The following is a 23577-nucleotide window of genomic DNA, read 5'->3' on the forward strand; positions in this document are numbered from 1 at the left end:
GCACAAATGTATTTGTTGTGTTTGTGATATTACATTTTTATAGGCAATTTAGGTTGAAGATTTAAGTTGAATGTTTTTTTTTCAAGAAAGAACCCCTCAGCACACACATAGGGGAGGGGTAGGTGCAGACTGGAAGTTTGGGACGTGACGATTACACCTCACCACCACGTAATTCAAAACACCTCACCACCAAGTAATTTAAAACACCTCACAGCCATAAAACACGTAATAAAAACACCTCACCACCACAAAATTAAAAACACCACCACCACGAAATTGAAAACACTTCACAGCCATAAAACACGTAATAAAAATACCTCACCACCACGAAATTAAAAACATCTCAGTCATAAAACACGTAATAAAAACACCTCACAGCCATAAAACACGTAATAAAAACACCTCACAGCCATAAAACACTTAATAAAAACACACCACCACAAAATTAAAAACACCTCACAGCCATAAAACACGTAATAAAAACACCTCACAGCCATAAAACACGTAATAAAAACACCTCACCACCACGAAATTAAAAACACCTCACATCCATAAAACACGTAATAAAAACACCTCACCACCACGAAATTAAAAACACCTCACAGTCATAAAACACGTAATAAAAACACCTCACAGCCATAAAACACGTAATAAAAACACACCACCACAAAATTAAAAACACCTCACAGTCATAAAACACGTAATAAAAACACCTCACAGCCATAAAACACTTAATAAAAACACCTCACCACCACGAAATTAAAAACACCTCACAGCCATAAAACACGTAATAAAACACCTCACAGCCATAAAACACGTAATAAAAACACACCACCACAAAATTAAAAACACCTCACAGTCATAAAACACGTAATAAAAACACCTCACAGCCATAAAACACGTAATAAAAACACCTCACCACCACGAAATTAAAAACACCTCACAGTCATAAACACGTAATAAAAACACCTCACAGCCATAAAAACACGTAATAAAAACACACCACCACAAAATTAAAAACACCTCACAGTCATAAAACACGTAATAAAAACACCTCACAGCCATAAAACACTTAATAAAAACACACCACCACAAAATTAAAAACACCTCACAGCCATAAAACACGTAATAAAAACACCTCACAGCCATAAAACACGTAATAAAAACACCTCACCACCACGAAATTAAAAACACCTCACAGCCATAAAACACGTAATAAAAACACCTCACCACCACGAAATTAAAAACACCTCACAGCCATAAAACACGTAATAAAAACACCTCACCACCACAAAATTAAAAACACCTCACAGCCATAAAACACGTAATAAAAACACCTCACAGCCATAAAACACGTAATAAAAACACCTCACCACCACAAAATTAAAAACACCTCACAGCCATAAAACACGTAATAAAAACACCTCACAGCCATAAAACACGTAATAAAAACACCTCACCACCACGAAATTAAAAACACCTCACAGCCATAAAATACGTAATAAAAACACCTCACAGCCATAAAATACGTAATAAAAACACCTCACAGCCATAAAACACGTAATAAAAACACCTCACCACCACAAAATTAAAAACACCTCACAGCCATAAAACACGTAATAAAAACACCTCACAGCCATAAAACACGTAATAAAAACACCTCACCACCACAAAATTAAAAACACCTCACAGCCATAAAACACGTAAAAAAAACACCTCACAGATACGAAATTAAAAACACCTCACCACCACGTCATTTAAAAACACCTCACCACCACATCATTTAAAAACACCTCACCACCACGTCATTTAAAAACACCTCATCACCAACTAATTCAAAACACCTCACCACCACATAATTAAAAACACCTCACCACCACATAATTATAAATACCTCACCACCACGTAAATCAAAACACCTCACCATCATGTGATTTAAAAACACCTCACCACCATGTGATTTAAAAACGCCTCACCACCATGTGATTTAAAAACACCTCACCACCATGTGATTTAAAAACACCTCACCACCACATCATTTAAAAACACCTCACCACCACATAATTCAAAATACCTCACCACCACGTGGTTCAAAACCACCACAACGTTATTAAAAACACTTCACAACCACGGAAACAAAAGTTTGAGGGAGTCGTTAAGTGACAACACAGACACTGCCCAGATGTGTAGATATATAGATAAATGACTGTACCCGAGTTGCCGTTTTGTCATGGTTTAAACCAATCATAATTCATACAATTATTTTGCACAAATGTATTTGTAACAAGTGAATCCTCTTGGATTGCGCTGAGGTTCGGGCATGGAATTTCTAGGAGGAAGTATAATTTGTATGCAATGAAAGTACATGTAATATGGGATCGAGTAAGATCGAGTAAGCTTCACCAGTGCGCGTGCGCGAATTTACGTCACGTCGGCAGCGAGAAGGCGTTCCCCAACACGAACCAATCAGGAACTGCCACGCCCACTTATATGATCTCAGAATTCCTGTGACAGGAATTAGCGTTACACTGGCTGGAAGTCATTCGCTAGAGGCGCTTCCTCAGCGCCAATCACCAGTGCGCGTGCGCGAATTTACGTCACGTCGGCAGCGAGAAGGCGTTCCCCAACACGAACCAATCAGGAACTGCCACGCCCACTTATATGATCTCAGAATTCCTGTGACAGGAATTAGCGTTACACTGGCTGGAAGTCAATCGCTAGAGGCGCTTCCTCAGCGCCAATATACGTGATATCACATTTTATAAACAATTGAAGTTGAAAATTTTTTTTCCCCCAAAAACATTCAAAAAAAAAAAGAATTGGGAAATTTTTTCAAAACAATACCCTTAGGACATACCGACGGGAGAGATATGTGCATACCAGAAGTTTGGTACGATTTGACAAAAGTTTGAGAAAGCAGTTCAGTGACAACACAGGACAGGACAGGACAGATGCTGCACATATATATATATATATATATACACACACACAGACTTGGCATTTAATATGGAATATTTTTTTTGTGGGGGTGAACTAACTTTTCAAGATGACTTAGAACCAAAAGTTCATTGGAATTATGTTGAAATTATTCTAGATTTTGTTAATGTGACCTTTAAAAGAAACAAAAACCACATTTTCCATTTCGAAGCAAATAAATTGATCCTTGAAAGTGATGTAAACTGATATCGAACTCAATTCATGGACAGTACTGTGTTAAACTTCTTTGCGTTTTCCAGAAGTATCTCTTTATTTTGCACATTAGGCAAAAAATTTTTTTAACAAAAACAAAAGTTAAATTACTACTGGGATTACGGCCAGTAAAATTACAGTTCAGTACTTCGTGTAAACCCCCACGAGCATTCAGAAGAGCACGTACACGTTGAGGCATGCTGTTCACGAGATTTTGCCAAGGTTTGGACAGGAATCGCTTGCCATGCAGTGACAATAGCCTGCTGCAATTCACGCACAGAGGCAGGCTGCTGGTCCAAGTTGTCGATTTGACGCGTTAATTCTGCCTACAAGTTCTCTATCGGATTCATATCCGGGGACATGGCAGGCCACTCCATATGCTCTACACCACGGTCAGCAAGAAAGTGTTGGATCATGCGAGCACGATGAGGCCGTGCATTGTCATCTTGGAAGACAAAGTTTCCTCGAAAGGCTGCACGAACAAATGGAAGCAATGTTTCTTCCAGAATGGCCCTGTGCTTGAACTGGTTCAGGTTTCCATTCAGAACAACCAGGTCAGTTTTGCCCCCTGCATGAAAAGCAGCCCAAACGGTCACCTCACCACCTCCAGCTTGGACTCTTGGCAATATACAATCTTCGTTGTGGGCTTCATGCACTTGTCTGTGCACTCAGACGTGGCCATATTGACGATAGACCAGAAATCTAGACTTGTCACTGAAGATCATGTGATTCCAGTGTCCTGGCTGCCATTGACAGTGCTATCTGGCCCACTGCAATCGGCGCTGGCGGTGTTGTCTGGTCAGACGTGGCTTTCTCAGGGGACGCCTGGCATGATAGCCTGCTTGAACCAGTCGTTGGTTTACTAGCCTTCTGGATACAGGCACATTTGTCAGTTGCTGCCACTCAGCCCTAAACCGATTAGCTGACTTGGTACGACCATTGCGGACTAGCTGGCGATCATCCCTCTGGTGCAGCTAGCGATCATCCCTCCTTGTGGTTCTGCGGGGACGTCCTGACCTCGGTATTGGAGTAGGGACACCCCTCTGAGCATTTCGTTTCAGGCTCTTTGACACCTGACCTTGAGTGATGCCATACTGCCGAGCAATAGCACTCTGTTTCATGCCGGAATTTCGTAAAGCCACCACTAAATGACAAACAGCATTGTCGAGTTGACGGACCATCTCCAGGGGAAGCGGCAATAACTTTTGTAGACGTGCAGCAGTTGTTTTCCACTAATACAGAACGCAACAACCCTTATATACCCGATTGTGAAGCCAATCGTCAAATGTAGCTGTCCGTACATTTTGTCACGCCACCTATGATATAATCCTGTTATTGACTTCTTGCTGTGACAGACAATCAGTGACATGGTTCTTTTAACAAAGAAATCACCGAAGCGTAAAAGAATCTCACCAGATTTCTATACCGAGTTCAGAAAGTAAACCCAAGTCAAGAAAAAAAAAATATTCCATATTAAATGCCAAGTCTGTATATAGATATATATATATATACATACATACATACATACATACATACAGACTTGGCATTTAATATGGAATATTTTTTTTTTCTTCACTTGGGTTTACTTTCTTAACTCAGTATATCAATCTGGTGAGTTTCTTTTACACTTTGGTGATTTATTTGTTAAAAGAACCATGTCACTGATTGTCTGTCGCAGCAAGAAGTCAACAACAGGATTATATCACAGGTGGCGTGTCAAAATGTACGGACAGGTGCATTTGATGATTGGCATCACAGTCGGGTGTACAAGGGTTGTTGCGTTCTGTATTAGTGGAAAACAACTGCTGCACATCTCCAAAAGTTATTGCCGCTTCCTCTGGAGATGATCCGTCAACTCGACAATGCTGTTTGTCATGGAGTGGTGGCTTTACGAAATTACGGCATGAAACAGCATGCTATTGCTCGGCAGTATGGCATCACTCAAGGTCAAGTGTCAAAGATCCTGAAACGAAATGCTCAGAGGGGTCTCCCTACTCCAATACCGAGGCCAGGACATCCCCGCAGAACCACAAGGCGGGATGATCGCCAGCTGCACCGGTTAGTCCACAATGGCCGTACCAAGTCAGCTAATCGGCTTAGGGCTGAGTGGCAGCAACTGACAAATATGCCTGTATCCAGAAGGCTAGTCAACCAACGACTGATGACTGGTTCAAGCAGGCTATCGTGCCAGGCATCCCCTGAGAAAGCCACGCCTGACCAGACAACACCGCCAGCGCCGATTCCAGTGGGCCAGAGAGCACCGTCAATGGCAGCCAGGACACTGAAATCACGTGATCTTCAGTGACAAGTCTAGATTTCTGGACTATCGTCAATATGGCTGCGTCCGAGTGCGCAGACAAGTGCATGAAGCCTACAACAAAGATTGTATAGTGCCAAGAGTCCAAGCTGGAGGTGGTGGGGTGACCGTTTGGACTGCTTTTCATGCATGGGGCAAAACTGACCTGGTTGTTCTGAATGGAAACTTGAATCAGTTCAAGTACAGGGCCATTCTGGAAGAAACATTGCTTCCATTTGCTCGTGCAGCCTTTCGAGGAAACTTTGTCTTCCAAGATGACAATGCACGGCCTTAGCGTGCTCGCATGATCCAACACTTTCTTGCTGACCGTGGTGTAGAGCGTATGGAGTGGCCTGCCATGTCCCCGGATATGAATCCGATAGAGAACTTGTGGGCAGAATTAACGCGTCAAATCGACCACTTGGACCAGCAGCCGACCTCTGTGCGTGAATTGCAGCAGGCTATTGTCACTGCATGGCAAGCGATTCCTGTCCAAACCTTGGCAAATCTCGTGAACAGCATGCCTCAACGTGTACGTGCTCTCCTGAATGCTCGTGGGGGTTACACGAAGTACTGAACTGTAATTTTACTGTCCGTAATCCCAGTCGTAATTTAACTTTTGTTTTTGTTAAAAAATTTTTTGGCTAATGTGCAAAATAAAGAGATACTTCTGGAAAACGTACAGAAGTTTAACACAGTACTGTCCATGAATTGAGTTCGATATCAGTTTACATCACTTTCAAGGATCAATTTATTTGTTTCGAAATGTCAAATGTGGTTTTTGTTTCTTTTAAAGGTCACATTAACAAAATCTAGAATAATTTCAACATAATTCCAATGAACTTTTGGTTCTAAGACATCTTGAAAAGTAAGTTCACCCCCTCAAAAAAAATATTCCATATTAAATGCCAAGTCTGTATATGGCCTTTGAAATGGAAACCACATTTACATATCTCTCTCTTCCAGTGCTATGTAAATACTAGCTTCAAGAGATGGGAATTGAGAAATACTTATCTCGTCTTACTGGCGACTCATGGGGTATCGTTTGAGGCATTTCAATTGAATTCCTTGTTGATCACTTCTGCTTCCTCAGGCGAGGAAGCGTTCTTCGAGCTCTCCACGTCATCAAAGTTTAGGTATTTTCCCATTCGTGTCTTTGTGAAATTTCCACTGTTTATTTTACTGTATATGTGTTACTGTGTGTTTGTAGTTCGGTTTTGGTTTGTAATTCGTGCAAACGTGTGTGTAATTAATCGTTTTCTGTTGGTACCGCATGCGTGGCCTGGTCCGTCTCGACTCCCTCCCCCCATCGGTATTTTGTAAACTTAAGTTGTTTCCTTCACTGTATCGTTTTTTTTCTTTGATTTTCTTTTCTCCCCCTAACTCCCCCGAATTTCTTACCCCCTGTCGAACGTTTTAAATACAAAAAAAATTAAATTTTCTTATTATTTCCTTCTTTCCTCGCGGACCATGTGCTTGTTGTCTCGCCCCGCCCCCTTTATCTCCTTTTTCCTCTCCAGCCGATACTCACCTTTCCATCTCCAGTTTCACCCATACTCATTCAACCCTTTCTCCTTCTTTCTCAGATCCACGCCCTCACTTTATGGACATTTCCCAGATTGTTTTTCATGGTTTTGTTTAAATATTATTTAGATGTGTTTAAGCTTGCCCCTGCAGTGTTTTATTCAATGGTATATTAAAACACGCTGTTTTTCTTCCTATTTAAAAGGCTTTTTTCAATTTTCTCTTCAATTAATTCCATCTCCCCTTCAAAACTCCCCCCCCCCCCAACTCCTCCCCTTCAAATCACCCCCTACCATCTTTCTCCAATTCTCCCCCCTCCTCCTCAACGCTGCCTCCTCCCCACTTCCTGTCCCTTCTATCTTATACCTGCACCTCCTCCAACCTTCTACTTTGCTCTGCCCCCCCCCCCCCCTTCAAACAACCCTTCACTGTGTCTCATCCCATTACCATCAAACATATTGTCATCCGCATCCTTCCCTTTCTCCTAGCTCTTTTCCAACTATCAACAGCTCTCCCTACTTCCCCTTCTCACCCCTCATCTTACCCTACCCCTCCCCTGTACCCGATTGCTCCCCATCCCTCTTCTTTAATGGTATGGACCTCAAACATCTGGGGCATTTGCTCAAACCTGATTGATCCCTCCATACAGGTTGCTTCTGACAAATCAGACATAATCTGCTTAAGAGAAACTTTCCTCCTTCAGCATGTCTCTGATTCCTTAATATCTCTGCCTGGTTACTCCCTCCTCCGGTATGATAGACCTGAGCCTCGTCCGGTTGGTGGGTTTGCTATCTTTATCAAAAACTCTCTTCTTCACTCTTCTTGCACTGCCCTCTCTCCACCCCACCCCCAGGAGTACCTCTGGATATGGCTTCCTCTCCACTCCCACCTTTTGCTCATATGTGTTCTGTACCATCCTCCAAACGGTGATGACTCAATTTACATTTCGCTGTCTGACAACATGGACCAACTTCTATCCACTCATCCCAACTCTCTCTGCCTCATATGTGGTGACTTCAACTGTCATCATGCCAGCTGGCTGGGTGTGGGTACCTCTCACACCAGCCATGGCACCTCAGCAAAGGACTTCTGCCACCAACTGGGACTGACACAATCTATCAATTTCCTGACCTGGATCTCAGTCAACGGAGCATCTTCTTTTCTAGACTTGGTTATAACAAACTTCCCTGCAAATGTCTGCTGCTCTTCTTCTGCTCCAATTGGTTCTTCTGATCATTTGGTTGTTAAAGTGGATATCTCTCTGGCCATTCTCAGAGAGCCTCCTCAGTGTCGACGAGTCTGGCATTTCACTCAGGCCAACTGGCATGGTCTTCAAGCAGCCATCAATCATCTGGATTGGTCTCCCATCTCTACTGCGTCTGACATCAACTCTTCCTGGGAATTCTTCCAAAGTAAACTGCTCTCTCTCATGCACAGATTTACCCCATCTCGTCTTCAGTTGTCATACCCTTCCTCCCGTCCATGGTACACTGAATCTTGTTGTGAAGCAGTTGCCCTGAAACAACTTGCCTTTGCCTCTTGGAAGGATAATCCAACTGAAGGCAATCTCAGTTCCTTCCACCAAGCTCGGAACAAGTATGTGTCTACCCTCAAGAGAGTCAGGAAGCACTATCTCTCTACTCTCAAGACTGAACTCTCAAACCTGTCTCCCTCCTCCAAATCATGGTGGTGTGGAGGAATATATTATTTATATATTCTCCCCTCTTGTTCAAAATGTATTTTCCTCTTGAGAAAAGGCTGGGAACATTCTTAGTTCGGAGGGGTCACGAAGGAGTGACCTAAGGAAAGATAAAGGTGCTTTATTATCCCAACTGATAATAACTGTCTAAGATGTTTCTCAGAGTTCTCCAAGAGAAGAACCAGAGTGTCTCTGTCTGAGCCGTGCGGAGTCTCGAATACCTTACCTTATATGGAGTGAACAGTGATAATAAAAGGTAAAGTGGGACTTCGAAAAGAGTTGTTGCGCTGGACGAAGGAAGATCTACAAAGAGGGAGAAGACCTGCTCAGAAGATTGGGCCATGCTGCCGGCTGAACGAGGCTTCGTTGAGTTTAGTCAGTTCATGAGTTATTTCATAAAGTGAATCTATTCGTTATTTCCCTTCCCCTAAAGTATAATAAAAGAACAAAAGAGAACAAAGAGTGGATTCATTCCTTTAAGATAGAAAAGAGGAATAATTCCATAGTGGCATCTGGTCAAATCTGTTTCTGGTGTATGTTCCCCCTCCATTCCCTCCCTTACCTCAAATGGCTACACAGCCGACACCACACGTGACAAAGCCGAATGCCTCAACTCCGTTTTTGCCTCAAAATCTTGTGTCCCAAACCCATCTCTCTCTGTTCCCACCTTACCCAGTCAAACCCAGCTGCTCCTGGACTATGTGTCCTTCTCTCCTGACAAGGTGGAGAAGTTTCTGTCAAACCTCGACTCTGATTCTGCAACTGGACCAGACGGCATCAGCCCACGGGTCCTAAAATCCTGCTCTGCCACTCTTTCACACTCTCTCTCTCAATTCTCTTCACCCTCTCCTTTGCTCAAGGTCATCTGCCATCTGCTTGCAAATCAACCAACATTACTGCTTTACACAAGAAAGGTGCAAAAACAGATCCTTGCAACTACAGACCAATTAGCCTGCTTCCAATAATCAGCAAGGTCATGGATTCGATCATCAACTTCTGACATCAAATCCTTCCTCTTCTCCAATGGCTTCATCTCAGATCCTCAATTTGGATTCCGACCAAGTCAATCGACTCTGGACATGCTGCTTCTGCTGTCTCAACAATGGATGGAGGTCCTCAATGTCAAACAGGAAATCAGAGCTGTCTCCCTTGACATATATCATGCCTTTGATACGGTCTGGCACCCCGCTCTGCTCACCAAACTCTCCTCATATGGTATCAATGAAAACCTCCACGCATGGCTTCCAGACTTCCTTTCTGGTCGCAGTCAACGTGTGGCCGTCAATGGAATTCTCTCTTTTCCCCTTCCCATTCAGGCTGGAGTTCTTCAAGGCAGTGTTCTGGGCCCTGTGCTTATTCTGGTCTTCATTAATGATCTCTCCAACTCTCTGGAAAATACTCTTTATCTCTTTGCTGATGACTCCACTCTCTGCCGCTTCATATCCTCACCCTCCGATCGCCAGGCAGCAGCCTCTTCACTCTCTGTAGACCTGGACAATATCACAAACTGGTCAAACAAGTGGAACATGTCTTTCAATCCTGACAAATCTCACACTCTCACTTTGTCTCTCCGAAAAGACCATCTGGACAACCCTCCCATTTACTTTCTGAACAATCCTCCTGAACAAGTTCTGTCACTCAAGCTTTTGGGTCTCACTATCTTCAGTCGCCGACTGGGCATCCTCCGTCGTGCGAAGTCCTTTCTGGGCACTTCTGAGCTCCTCACCACATACAAAGCTTTCATCTGCAGCTCAATGGAATACTGCTCTCCACTCTGGGCTGCTGCTCCTGACCCACCGAGCTCGGCTTCACACAGGTGAAACCAAAGCTTTCAGAATCATTAGAATCTCCCGCGATGTAGCCGATTGTGAGGGCCTTTCACTCACTCACCGCCTACAGGTTGGTGGTCTTTCTGTGTTCTACCGACTCCTCTCTGGCCTAGCTCCCCCAGCTCTGTCTGTGCTCTCTCTGCTCACCTTCACTCCTCTTTTCTCCTGCCTCTGGAACAAACTCCCACACTCTCTTCAATCCCTCTCCTCCCTGCAGGTCTTTAAAACAGCTGTTCACCACCATCTCTTATCTTCCCCCCATCCAAAACCTTGAGCTTTTCTGGCCCCGTTAAATCACACCAAATCCACCTGTTTCAATACCCAACTTCTTTCCTGAAATTCCTAGAAGTGTTCATTTGCTTTATACGTGTACCCCTCCCTCCTCCCCCTTCCACAGATCTACCGACGTCCGTGTTCTCTTTTGTTTTTGTGCTTGTGTGCTTCCCTCTCGTCTCCCGCTCCCTTCATTGCATGTTTTATGTGTCCGTGCATGTTTTCATGTTCAATGTGTTTGCTCTTACACGAGCCTCGATTCTGTATACAAAAACAAAAGAAAAAAACAAAAAAGATAATGTGTTATCAAGAAGTCCCCGTCCCCCGATCTTCCCCTCCCTACTTCCTCTCACTTTGAAGTTAACCCGACCAAATCTCATCTTTTGTCTTCTGTCACTATAAATGAAGTGAAGACAGCTGAACCGACAAGAATACTCGCTCGATCTGTGGTTCATGTTGCTGTGTAAGCCGGCTAGACTCTATCTCTGTTGTAACTTTTTGTCAATCGAGTGAGTATTTCCCAGTGATATTAAATATTTACAAGTGGTCAATGTGTGGACATTACATTGTTTATGTACACAAATATTACTACTACACTATGTTAGCTTGCCTATATTAAATAAATAATAAGCCTGGCCTTCTATTAACCCAAGCACTGCTTTTCCCATTTTCGTCCATTGGTTCAATAACAGAATTTTTTTTATCAGTAGTAAGTGGAGGCAGGTTACTGGAAAGTTTATTATTTTTTAACAATTTTTTTTCCCAGCTCTCAATCCCACAGCAAATTGCCCCATTTTTCCCACAGGGTTAAAGGCTCATGGTACTGTTACAACACAATTCATGGAAACGCATGCAGAAGAACGATGTATTACTTTTCTCTTGGATGGGAAAAATATTTTGCTGCTCATAATTCATGTTGTAGGGTGGTGGGAGGGGGCGGGGGGTAAGGGAAAGGGGGCAAGAGGGGGAGCAAAATCAGGCAATTATATAAATGAACTTTTTACTTCCATGCAGCAAACCTGTAATATGTACAACATTGTCATCGATACAATGGGAAAAATTACAGAAGAAAACATCCAGAAACTATCAACTTTAACTCACCCGTAATCTTTTATTTTCTCAAATAATGCAAGAAACAAATCGACAATGTGGAAATATTTTGCATTATTAATAACTACTGATAGCAGTGGAGCTTGTGTGTTTATGGATCCGAATTTGTAAACGATATATTTAGAGCATTCGGGAGTTATAAAGTCAGACTAAAAGTGGAAGCAAGTGGCATCATCATTTTACCGTCATTCTCCATCAATTACCGCTCCTTTCCTTCCTCCAAGCTCACTGCCTTTATCATAATTCATCTCATCCTTCCAACTTCCTCTCCTTTTCTGAATTTTAATTTGTTCGTTTGACATATACCACCATCCTCCAAACCCAAAACTACTGCTTGCAAAAAACAACAACAAATGACCCCTTGCTGCTACTCTTCAGTGCATTGTGTTAGAGCTTGTTGCTTCTGTTACGTTCAAAACAGCAAATGAGAGTACAGTAGATGTCAGCTCCAAGAAAGACAAAGTTTGTTGAGGGGGTAAAAAAGAAAAAAGAAAAAAAAAGAACAGAGAAAGAAAAATTGCAAGAGGAGGGGAAGAGAGGGTGAGAGAGAGTGAGAGAATGAGAGAGAGAGAGGAGAGAGAGAGAGAGAGAGAGAGAGAGAGAGGAGGACCAGGAGGGTAAAGGTTAGACTTCACTCTTTCTTGGTTTCCTTGCTTGGCATGACCTTGGAGACTTTTTGCCGCACAATACTAATAGTCTTTCCAACAATGTTGTGATGCTTCATGCCAGGTAGAAGCAGCAAGGTAGAAACTGGAATGCAAGGTATTCATTAGTGGCAAGCATTTTAGAGCAACTATGGCTTAGATTTTACTTTACATTGCATTTTCGAGCAACTTTTAGAGCACCTACCCAATCAACAGGAAAACAAATGTCAACAAGAAAGAGCAATCAGAGATTACAGACCCTCGGCAGGACGTGTTTTTAGCGGTTTTTAAGGCTTTTGTGTTAAAACAAATATGGCGGCCGAACCACGTGACCGATGACGTCATCATTTTTCCTTCTCCGCCAATTTATCAATAGATGACGCTCAAGAAATTTCATCTTGATCGGATGAAGTTTTGTACTTGTCGAATTATGATGGCATGATGGAGGAACCAATGACATCATTAACATGTTATTCTCCATGGAGAGTTCTTTACAATGAGCTATGTCTCAATTCTTTCTATGCAGCACTTCCAGAGATATAGAGGTGCAATTTTTATTGGGTTTTCCAAGATGGCGCCCGTTCCATGTGACCTATGACGTCATAATTATCATTATTAAATTCTACAGGAGGAGGTGCACCTATGGTGAAAATTTCCTGTCAATCCGACCAACAGTTGCAGAAAAAAAATCATATTTATTCTGCGAAGACAAACAAACAAACAGACAAACAAACAGACTCTAAAATGCAATACCCTCTCCTCTGGCGAAGGAAACTAGAACAGCAATTGGCAGAGTGCATACCTCCACCAGGCTGAACAGTTTACATTTTGTATCCCACCAATAGGTCAGATCTAAATCCAAAATCTAATCGGCTTGTTCTTGCCATCTACCCAACCCATTCACCTGGTTTGTCATAATCTGTCAACAAGGTTTTGAGATATTGTGCTAGATATTGTTTTTGCCCCATTTCTCAATTGTGAAGAAGCCTCTAAAGGCCTCTAAAGAAGAAAAATGGCCTCTAAAGGTGGTTTTTTTTTTTTTCTCAATTGTGAAGAAACACTAAAAATTATCGGATCCTTATGTCTCAATAGTGAAGAATCACTTAATAATTTTAAAAATCTTGTATCCGGATTCGGGTCTTCAACAAAATCGAATCAATTCGTCCTTGTCACACACCCAACCTGTACACAACTTTTTGAGTTATCCTGCTCACAGAAACAGGGAGGGAAACATAACCTCCATCCATTTTCGGTGGTGCAGCTAATTAAAAGGGACAATTACTGAGCGATGGGAGAACAATTCAATAATCGGTGAAATTGCTGTCACGTGCAATTTTCTCTTTTGTTTAAGCATCAGTTATTGCAAAAAATGTGGTGTATGTTTGGTGTAAAATTTTTCATGCTGTACTTTCATCTCCAGAATATATGGATCGTTCTCCTTTTCTGCTTACAAAAATTGAAATACTTTTGGTTTGCAACTGATGCACACCAAGTTATTCTTTTATTTTAAAGAAAATACCAGCAAAGAGCCTGTCCTTATGGATGGGAGGAAGAAGAAGCAGGACTTTGAGCACATGTTACTATTAGCAGTTTTCCTCTTGTTGAAAAGTTATTATTAGGCCTTGTGATAAAGACACCACATGTGAAGAAAGTTGGAGGAAGAAGCTGAACCATGGCAAGGTAGCTAAGTTTCGAGCTGCAGATGTCAACTGTAGCTCAACTCATGAGGGCAGTGATTAAGATCCTTGGGCGTTGTGTCGAAAGCTGTATAACCAGGCCAGTCTATATGCGTTTCGTAAGGAACCAAGATGACAGGCTGCAAAAACCAGCTCGCTGCCAGAGGCTCAACCTGCAACTGCCACCATTTTGTGCCTATTTTCTCATCAACTCAAAGAGCAAACTCAACACAATGTGTGCCGTCAATGCTGTTCTGTTTAATGCATTGCGTTTGCTAATATGCCAAGTTGGCAGTCGTATTGCCTCAATGATTTTTTTTATTTTTTTTGTATACAGAATCGAGGCTCGTGTAAGAGCTAACACATTGAACATGAAAACATGCAATGAAGGGAGCTGGCGACAAGCGGGGGAGAGAGAGGGAAGCACACAAACACAACAACAGAAGAGAACAGGGACGTCGGTAGATCTGTGGAAGGGGCAGGGCTGGAGGAGGAAGGAGGGGTACATGGGATAAAGCAAATGAACACTTCTACGAATTTGAAGAAAGAAGTTGTGCATTGAAAGAGGCAGATTTGGGGTGTTTTAACGGGGGTAGAAAAGATCAAGGTTTTGGGTGGGGGAAGATAAGAGATGGTGGTGAACAGCTGTTTTAAAGACCTGCAGGGAGGAGAGGGATTGAAGAGAGTGAGGGAGTTTGTTCCAGAGGTGGGAGAAAAGAGGAATGAAGGAGTGAAGGTGAGCAGAGAGTCTTTATTTTGGCAGTTTAACCATAAGAGGGTTGCAGGCTGCTCTTGGGCAACCTGTAGGAATATTTGGGGGACAGAGCACAGAGAGAGCTGGGGGAGCAAGGTCGGAGAGGAGTCGGTAGAAGACAGAAAGACCACCAATCTGCCTGCGGTGAGTGAGTGAAAGGCCCTCAGAGTTAGCTTCATTGCGGGAGATTCCAATGATTCTGAATGCTTTGGTTTCAACCGTGTGAATCCGACCTACGTGTGAGGCAGGAGCATCAACCCAGAGGGGAGAGCAGTATTCCATTGAGCTGCAGATGAAAGCCTTGTATGTGGTGAGAAGCTCAGGTGTGCCAAGGAAGAACTTTGCACGACAAACTTTGCAGAACTTTGCAGATAGTGAGTCGGCGACTGATTTTGGAGGCCAGCTCGGAAATGTGGTTTTCCCAGGAAAGATCATGGCAGATAGTGAGACCCAAAAGCTTGAGTGACAGAACTTCTTCAAGAGGATTGTTCAGAAAGTAGATGGGAGGGTTGTCCAGACAGTCTTTTCGGAGAGACAAAGTGAGTGTGAAATTTGTCAGGATTGAAAGACGTTCCACTTATTTGACCAGTTTGTCATATTATCCAGGTCTGCAGAGAGTGAAGAGGCTGCTGCCTGACGATCTGAGGGTTGATATATGGAGTGGCAGAGAGTGGAGTCATCAGCAAAGAGATAGAGAGGATTTTCCAGAGAGTCACAGAGATCATTAATGAAGACCAGAAAAAGCACATTTCGGATTGCACAGAGTTGTTACTTTGACAGGTTTTTATGAACTCACCTGACGTGGTGAACTCATCGTCCAACCTGGTGTGCATTTCCTTCACTTCATCCATGAGCCAAGACTTGGGAAAAGTACAATTTCATCAACATCAACAAGAACTTTGGATCTTCAAATACCATAGCAGGTATTTAGTGGGGTAGTAAAGCAATTGGACCTTTTTGAGGATTTGCTTGTGGTATTTGTTCATCAAGCTTTCTATTTGTATGCAGTTACCCTCTAATATCATTTATTTATTTATTCAGACTGCCTGGCTCATGTTACTGCCTAGATCTCCTTATCGTAGTTTTGTATCAAACCCACCGCACGGTGAACATCCTCCGGCAACTATAGTTACAAAAAGGGCAGCTTTGAGCTTACCATTAATAATATCAATTCTACTTCTGCCTTAAGAAGACTTTAGAATGCAGTGAAGACCATTTTCAAAGTCTTCCCCAGCTCCCCACTCCACAGCTGCAGCATCTCATTTCATTGATCATTTCATCTGCAGCATCCACTCTCATGGCCGCACTCAAAGTGCCTGCATTATTTATGTGCTAGCCAATATTTCTGAAGTATCGATCTTATTATGTCTCCATTCTCATCTCTTACCAACGAGATAAGTGAGCAGCAGGTTGTGGATCTTGTAACCAATCCAGGCAGTGGACAGCAAACCAATGAGAGCTGATAACAGATACTATAATGGTGGGAAATATTGGAGGTGGAAGGGGGGAAGGAGAGGTATGGGAGATATTAAATGATAATGCAAGAGTTACAAGTGGTTTCTAAGTTGCATTTAACAAATGTCGCAAAAAATATTTTAAAAGTTTCAAACACAGCAACCGCAGTAGAGGAAAAATATATAAATAGGTTTGCAATGCACAATAATTTTAGGGGTCGTTTGATTGACCCACCACTTTGGGTCGACCATCTCGAAGCTCCAAAAGGCGACAAATCCATCCTCGCAGAGCCTGTCGAGCAAGCACTAGCTGTCGGCAAAGCTCGTGGAAACGCTGCTGCTGCTCTGTTGTCCTACTCAGGAAATAAATAGTTGGCAGTGGGGAGTTGGTCGATATGAAAAATATAAGAGAAGGGGAAAATCCTCTCATCAGTGGAATTCACTCAAAGGTTAAGAGTGTGGTTGTCTTGATTTCAGTTATAAATTAGAGAGTTCATGGAACACGATACCCAGCGCAGTGTTTAAGTACAATATATACATGTATTTTAATAAAATAATGATTTTAAAGAAAGGTAAAAAAATCCGGAGGTTTAGCGCCACTGAAGCAGTCTTATACACCACCCTTATACACTGTAATAAGACAACATTGTCACAGTTTAGGAGATACAGGTCCAATTGATCACCAGCGTCAATCAGCATCATACATAGCCATATCGGCAGCCTCTTCTTCACCCCAATACTGCACCCACTCACATATGCCACGCCCACTTCCCAGGGGCTGAGCTTGACAATTACTATTACATGCACCATCCTATAGAACACACCCAAGTACAACTATCCGGGACGGCTCTTCACAGTGGTTGCACCCGTGGGCCAAATCTACCCCATTCCTCCCTGCTGCCCTGATTCGTCAGGGAAACGTGGTCACAGTCAGAGTGCCGATCGGTCCCCCATGGACCGGCCCTTTCCCCCTTGTCTCCTCTCTCCAACTGCCGTGGCGCTGACTTGGTGAATGTGGGGTACACCATCCTGAATGTGGGGGATCGATCGGTTGTTTTCGCACCGCAGGCTTGTTTGAGAAAACTGTCTGGGGGCTATACAACTACAACACATCCGAGTACAATACCATACTGCAAAACTGGAGGTTCTTGGTAGTATGAAGGCCATTTGTGTTATACAATGTTCAAGTATATAATTCAATTTAAATAAAGGTTCAAAGAGGTTTAAAGGCATATAAATAAATTAATTCAGGGTTTTATCGGCATTTTCCCAGTTTCTATTATCGACCTGTCTAACACGTCAAATTAGTTCGTTGTTCATGCCTGTTTGTGCCCTGTATGACATCGTTATAAACAGAAAGATCCTGTTTGGAATGATTTTCAATTTTGTTTGACTGCCAGGCAAGGCACAAAGAGTAAAAATATTATCTTGGTCCCAGCGAGTAAAAAAAAGGTCTAATTAAGAAACGACCAATCGTATCCTTCTTGTGAACTGCAAAATATTCAGAATTTTTTTGGGAATTTCCGCTGGAACAAATAAAGCAAGTCTTTCTCACCACCTCAGTGGAAAATAAATCTTTCTCCATGTGTAAAGTACGTAGAATAGGTATTACAGTGAAAACCTTATTTTTATTTTCTTTATAAACATGAAAAACCCTCAGTTTATACAGGTACTACATGAAGGTAAGATTAAATAACTCATTGTGTACAATAAAATGTTCTGTCTTTTTATTTATACTCTACATTGCAAAAATAAAAGTGTCTGCTACTGCAAAGAACGTCACCCTTTCCCAGGTTCTGAAGCCAATGAATCCCTATCAATATAATGGAAATAGTAATCAGATTAAAATTTGTGCTGCGGAGGATTTCAATTGTTAGAACCACAGCTTGGAAGTACAGAAAGGGAACTCTAGTCATTGAGAGAGCTCACCATTTGTTTGTGCCAAATATTCTCGAAATGAGTGTAGGGACGAGGAGGTCAGTCACGCAAAGGAGCAACAGCAAGCAGGAAAATCCAGTCAAGAAGGAAGGATCCACCCAGTAGATAAATCTTGAAAAACAGCACCATAAGCATCTTTTGTAAGGTTATCGAAGCAAACAATAAAATAGATCGATCATGGAACATCCGCCTGGTTTTGGCTTAACGGTTAAGGTGGCCGGCTTAAGATCCTTGAGTTGAAGCCCCTGTCGTGCCGTTGAGTTAACACCAGGCGGATCGACTCAGCCTGTCATCCTTCCGAGGTCGGCAAAATGAGTACCAGGGAGCTGGTAAGTGGCAACGCCCATCAGTGGCACAGCCGCGCCCCCAGAAAAATAATGCAGCCAATCAGCCACAGGCTGCATACAGATAAATAAATAATGGATCATATTGTTACCTTTGTAGGGGGTAGACAATGATTACCGTAGAGTGTATAGTTTAGTGTGCTTTGACTGTCGTGAAGAAGAAACCCCATGTAATAAGTAGGGATCCGGTAGACCGTGTGTCGTGGAAGAGAGTATCTTCGTCCCCATCAGAGGGGTGGGGCATGTTAATTAGTGAGGGATTACGGGTAATTAATTCCCTGTTTGTAATTGCCTCTGTAATTTCTTCCTTCGTTCCTTTTGACACTGCACGAGACACCTAGCCAGAAATCGCCCATTAAAACACACTAGTTAATAAAAACTACCGGAAGCCAGGCATGAAGCATTGTGGTGGATAACACCGGCTTGGTGAGCGCACAGGACAGGTAGCTCCGTGGAGACACGCCCAAAGAGCGGTGATTTGATTGGCACAAGCACAGGTAAGATGGAACTCGCTGATAGGGTCAGAGACGGAGATGTGTTGAGATGACGTCAGAGCTTGGACGATAAAAGAACGCTCTGGCCGACATTTTCTTCCTCTTGCGCCTTCTCGTTCTGGACACAATAGCGCTTGGACCGACATCTCGTGCTGCTTCTCGTGTAGGGGATTCACAGCGAGCATTGCTTCTCGCGTCGTTTCTCGTGTGGCCCTCTCTCTCGTGCCAGGATCCCATTGCGAATGGGTCGCTTGTTCTTGGCGCTTCTCGTTTGGGCATCGATAGCGAACGAAACATTTTGTCCCTCCCAGCATCAGCGTGCTCTTGAATCGGGATTTCGTGGTGAACGATCATGTGCCGACATATTGCTAGTGGTCGTGAGGAGGAAGAGCCACGGGCCGGGAACTGCGGTTTTCCATGCAGAGGTTGTGAGGACAAGCACGACTGGAAGAGCAAGCTGCACGACTGGAAGAGCAAGCTGCACGCCTGCTCGTTCGATTCGCGCACGAGGCCTGGAGTGAAAGGACGCGCAGTGAGGCCTAGTTTGCGCCAACGACGTGCATTCCCCGCCAAGGTTTCAGACAATTCCTGGCGAGACACACCAGCCGAGTTGAGCCAAGTGCCCACTAAAATTACACGTATTTATTTTCAGTTCTTTTATCCCTTGCCTGTATTCGCGTCTGTCTGGGAGCACTGCATTTAGGAATTTAGTTTTACATTGCCGTGTTTTATTTGGTTACCAGCATTTCGTTAATAAAACCGGTATTTTTGTACATTTTACTTTCGTGTTGTTCAAGTTAATTTATACAGGTGTGAAGACTGCCGGTGGGCTCTTTGAAGGTAAGCGCTTACGGCTTCTCCCCCACTCCCTCCGCGCGCAAATAACGGATACCGTCATATTGAATTGAATGCATCGGAGTGTTAAGCTCATTTGGTCACCTGTGGCACCCTGCGGTGTTCACCACGGGGTAGTGACACGACAATATTATTTGCCTCTGCAAAAAAGGGGATCATTTCTACTCCATCTGCTTTGCTTACAGAAACACCGTGGACACAGCACCAACAATCGCAGCAGGATAATGTGGCTTGTCCCACTTCAACACCTGATCTCCAACCACAAGCACCTCTCCCCATCTCTGCAGCTGTTCTTCCAACTTGGCAGTCTCGTTCGCCTGCATACATCAAAGAGGAAGACAGTCTTTCATGGGGAACAACATCCAGACTTAAAAGGCATCATTATTCCAGGTTCAATTGCACAGGGTCTTCGTCTCAGTCGTGCCATGCTAAGGATTACCACTGGCCCTGGGTGGTTTGCCTTTGCCTTCCCAGCGGTAGTCAGGCCAGGAATTTGCAATTCGTTCCGGGTGCCGGCGATAACTCACCGACCACCAATTCCGGCAGCCGGCACCTGGACGTTCCAGCTCAAAGGTAGGTGCTCTTCAACCGTCTCCGAGTGCAATATATAATTGTCCATAAAATGAAAGGAAGCTTTGCTTGCCAGTGCCACCGATCTCAATCACGTGTCGCGGGGAATTCGAAGCGCGATACTAAATCGGGAGCGAGATCGCGATCACGTGACGTGAGAACGCTTTCGGCGGAGTCACTCAGATTGCCGAGTAAATTTACACGTCTTTCCGACACGTCTCCACACACAATTGAGTAAAATGTCACTTTTGTAGTGAGTTCTGGCAGCACTAACGTCATCGCGCGAATTTTCGAGGGGCGCTCCATAAATAACAATTTTACTCTCTAATGCATAAACGTCGCGTATAATTGAATTGATCAGGCTCACCATCATGATGCCCGTCGCACACTTCCAGTGGGGCGAAGTGTTCTTCAATATGACAACACTGACAGGAATACAAGTGGACGATACGTCAGCTGTCCACTCGTAAAATTTGCAACGATCTGCGATAACCACGCCCAAGGATTAGAACGAGCCAATCAGAAGGCTGAAAGCCGATTGGGGAGTTTGGGGAGTAATTAGGGGTGCATTTCGAGAATTACCAGAAGATCATTTTAGGTACAAGCTTTAAACCATTTACGGCGCAGACATTTCGTATTAAGTGGATAATTAAGTTTTATGGAAAGCTCACACATTCGAAGCCTCCTGTATCTATACACCGCCTATTAGACCGTGGGACGTCTAATAGGCGGTGTATAGGTAGGTCATCAGATTATTTCCGCCATTTTTTTTGCAATAAAAACAATTCATCGATAATAATGAGGCATTTGTTAATTTTTTTAACCACAAATAGTGGGAGTAAGTTAAGAAAATTAAAACGAGTAGACGAAGAGGGCGATGCTATCGGGAGACGTAAAGGAAGGTTGGACTAGGAGCGCGTCATAGGATGGTGGAGTGAGAATGGAACGAAGTTTATGATCGGAGGGAAGGAAAAGAGGAGTGTGCATGATAAATATGGGGGAAAGCAGCCGAAGAGAAAAAATTTCCGCCATTTTTGCGTACATTATAAAAGATCACCCCTTAACTCTCTGGCAATATAATTATATAAATATATATTATATATAAATGCATATATTTAACTTAATTATTAAATACTATTAACACGGATTAACATTAATATCCGATGAATTCATTCAATGACCAATTGCAAGGCCATCTTTAAAACACACCTTAAACAACAACAAACCAAGACGTGATTTTAAATGAATGAAGGATTGTTGTTTCTTAATTTGGCGCTTGTTATTTGAACAAAGATGCTCAGCCGTATTATTATTATTATTATTATTATTATTATTATTATTATTATGTGTCAGGCCTAATTCCAACATTACCTCGATTGTGTGAAAGAGAAAGTCTAGTCACGTGGGATTGTTTTCAGGAGATAAAATAGCCGTCCTGTTATTTAATTTATTGCAACGAAGTAGCAGCTATTTGTTCGTGTTCGCAGCTACTGCCTTGCGGATTGCGAGGCCGGAAAAACTACATTGAAGTGAAGTGATTTCCGGGATTTCCGAGCGGAGGTGACGTGACGGTCATTGAACGTCACCTGGAGGTGACGGGACGAGGCGATTCGTTCGTGGAGAACCATGGCAGCCCGCACCGGCTTCAGGTGAGAATGTTTGTGGGTCGTCAGAGTCCGCCGTAGATACCAGGTAACGGATAAACATGGATTCTGGCTGTATCGTCTCAATAGCGGCACTCTTTCAGTTTTGTTCGATACGCAGGTTGGAATTGCCTTCTGGCCCATCACATCACATCATGATCAGCAACCTCAGCAACCACATGATCATGCCTGTGCTCCATCAACAACCCATCCGTTAAATCTGGGGGTTTATCGACCTGATTTCACGGGGGTGGGGTGGAGAACCCACTGCGGCAAGCGCAGTGACATGCCCAGTGTTTTAATTTTATTAGTTATTTTGACAAACGACAGCAAATTAACCTTACAGGTGTCACAACAGGTACACATGTACAGGGGTGGGTCCAGAATTATTTTAGGGCTGGGATTCATTTGAGCTTAAGATGTTCACAGATCACTAAATCTACCACCAAGCCTCATTCAAGTCAATATATTCATCTTTTATTTTTCACTTTGCAATATTTAGCTAAAAGAGAGATCTTGTCCTCAATAGTGATGAATGTAAGCTTGTGTCGGTCTACTGGGTGAAAAGACAGTTTACTCTTTGTACATCCTTAGCTCTGGTGGTCCACTATCTCTACTTAAGGATGTGCAGAAACTCAATTATCCATGGATTTTGCCTTGTAAAGTCATCAATGTTGCCATTTGTATCGAAGGCCTCACCATACTGAATGTGCGTTAGTAGCAGAGTCCATTCATCTGATCTTCACACATTGTTGTCCGCATGCAAGTCCTGGGACCTCTCGGTCTGCTAATGGACCCTCAAGTCATCTGCTGGAGCCAGCAGCTGCAGAAGTATCACGGCAGATGTGGAGTTGCACGATGGTGCTGGGGGCGACTCGGTTTCCAGGCCCGGAAAAAAATGAAGGGCCTGCATACAACTCGAAAATGTAGCGTGTGGCTCGTTTGCCTTCTTGTTGGAATTTTTGGCCCAAAGTGATATCTGGCCTGCAATATGTATAAATCGATGCACATCTTCAAAAAAGAGAACCATGACAATTACAACTACATGTGGGCAGGGTACAGCCCGAAGTGGAGATCGGTTTCTGAGGTTTGGGACGTGGAATGTAGGGACAATGACAGGGAGATCAGGAGAAGTGGTGGAAGTATTGGTCAGAAGAAGAGTGGACATATGTTGTGTGCAAGAGGCGAGATGGAAGGGAAGTGGTGTGAGAATGGTGAAGGGTAGGCAGGGACAGAAATACAAGTTTGTGTGGCAAGGGTGCCTGGAGGGCGTGAATGGTGTTGG

General features: G+C 43.3%; 2 protein-coding genes across 3 annotated transcripts in view; one reads left to right on the plus strand and one right to left on the minus strand.

Annotated features, from left to right (window-relative positions):
* Positions 1-11898: 11898 nt before the first annotated feature.
* On the minus strand, positions 11899-21172 carry ARL6IP1 (ARL6 interacting reticulophagy regulator 1). The gene is made up of 6 exons (XM_068127275.2): positions 21017-21172; positions 20263-20396; positions 18378-18497; positions 16684-16801; positions 16382-16466; positions 11899-12670 (listed from the first exon to the last, which is right to left on the minus strand). Exons 1-6 carry the CDS (start codon positions 21020-21022, stop codon positions 12552-12554), a joined length of 582 nt encoding a protein of 193 aa, XP_067983376.2. The 5' UTR covers positions 21023-21172; the 3' UTR covers positions 11899-12551.
* An 872-nt stretch (positions 21173-22044) lies between these two features.
* METTL9 (methyltransferase 9, His-X-His N1(pi)-histidine) overlaps positions 22045-23577 on the plus strand; it is a 67739-nt gene continuing 66206 nt past the window's right edge. The window contains exon 1 of one of the 2 annotated variants that reach the window (XM_068127273.2): positions 22045-22298. The gene's annotated coding sequence lies outside the window, so the exon portion shown is untranslated. The remainder of the gene's footprint in view (positions 22299-23577) is intronic. The other variant, XM_068127272.2, reaches the window with a different exon arrangement.

This window comes from Myxine glutinosa, chromosome 10 (assembly GCF_964187855.1).
Source record: "Myxine glutinosa chromosome 10, kmMyxGlut1.1, whole genome shotgun sequence".
Taxonomy (NCBI): Eukaryota; Metazoa; Chordata; class Myxini; order Myxiniformes; family Myxinidae; genus Myxine; species Myxine glutinosa.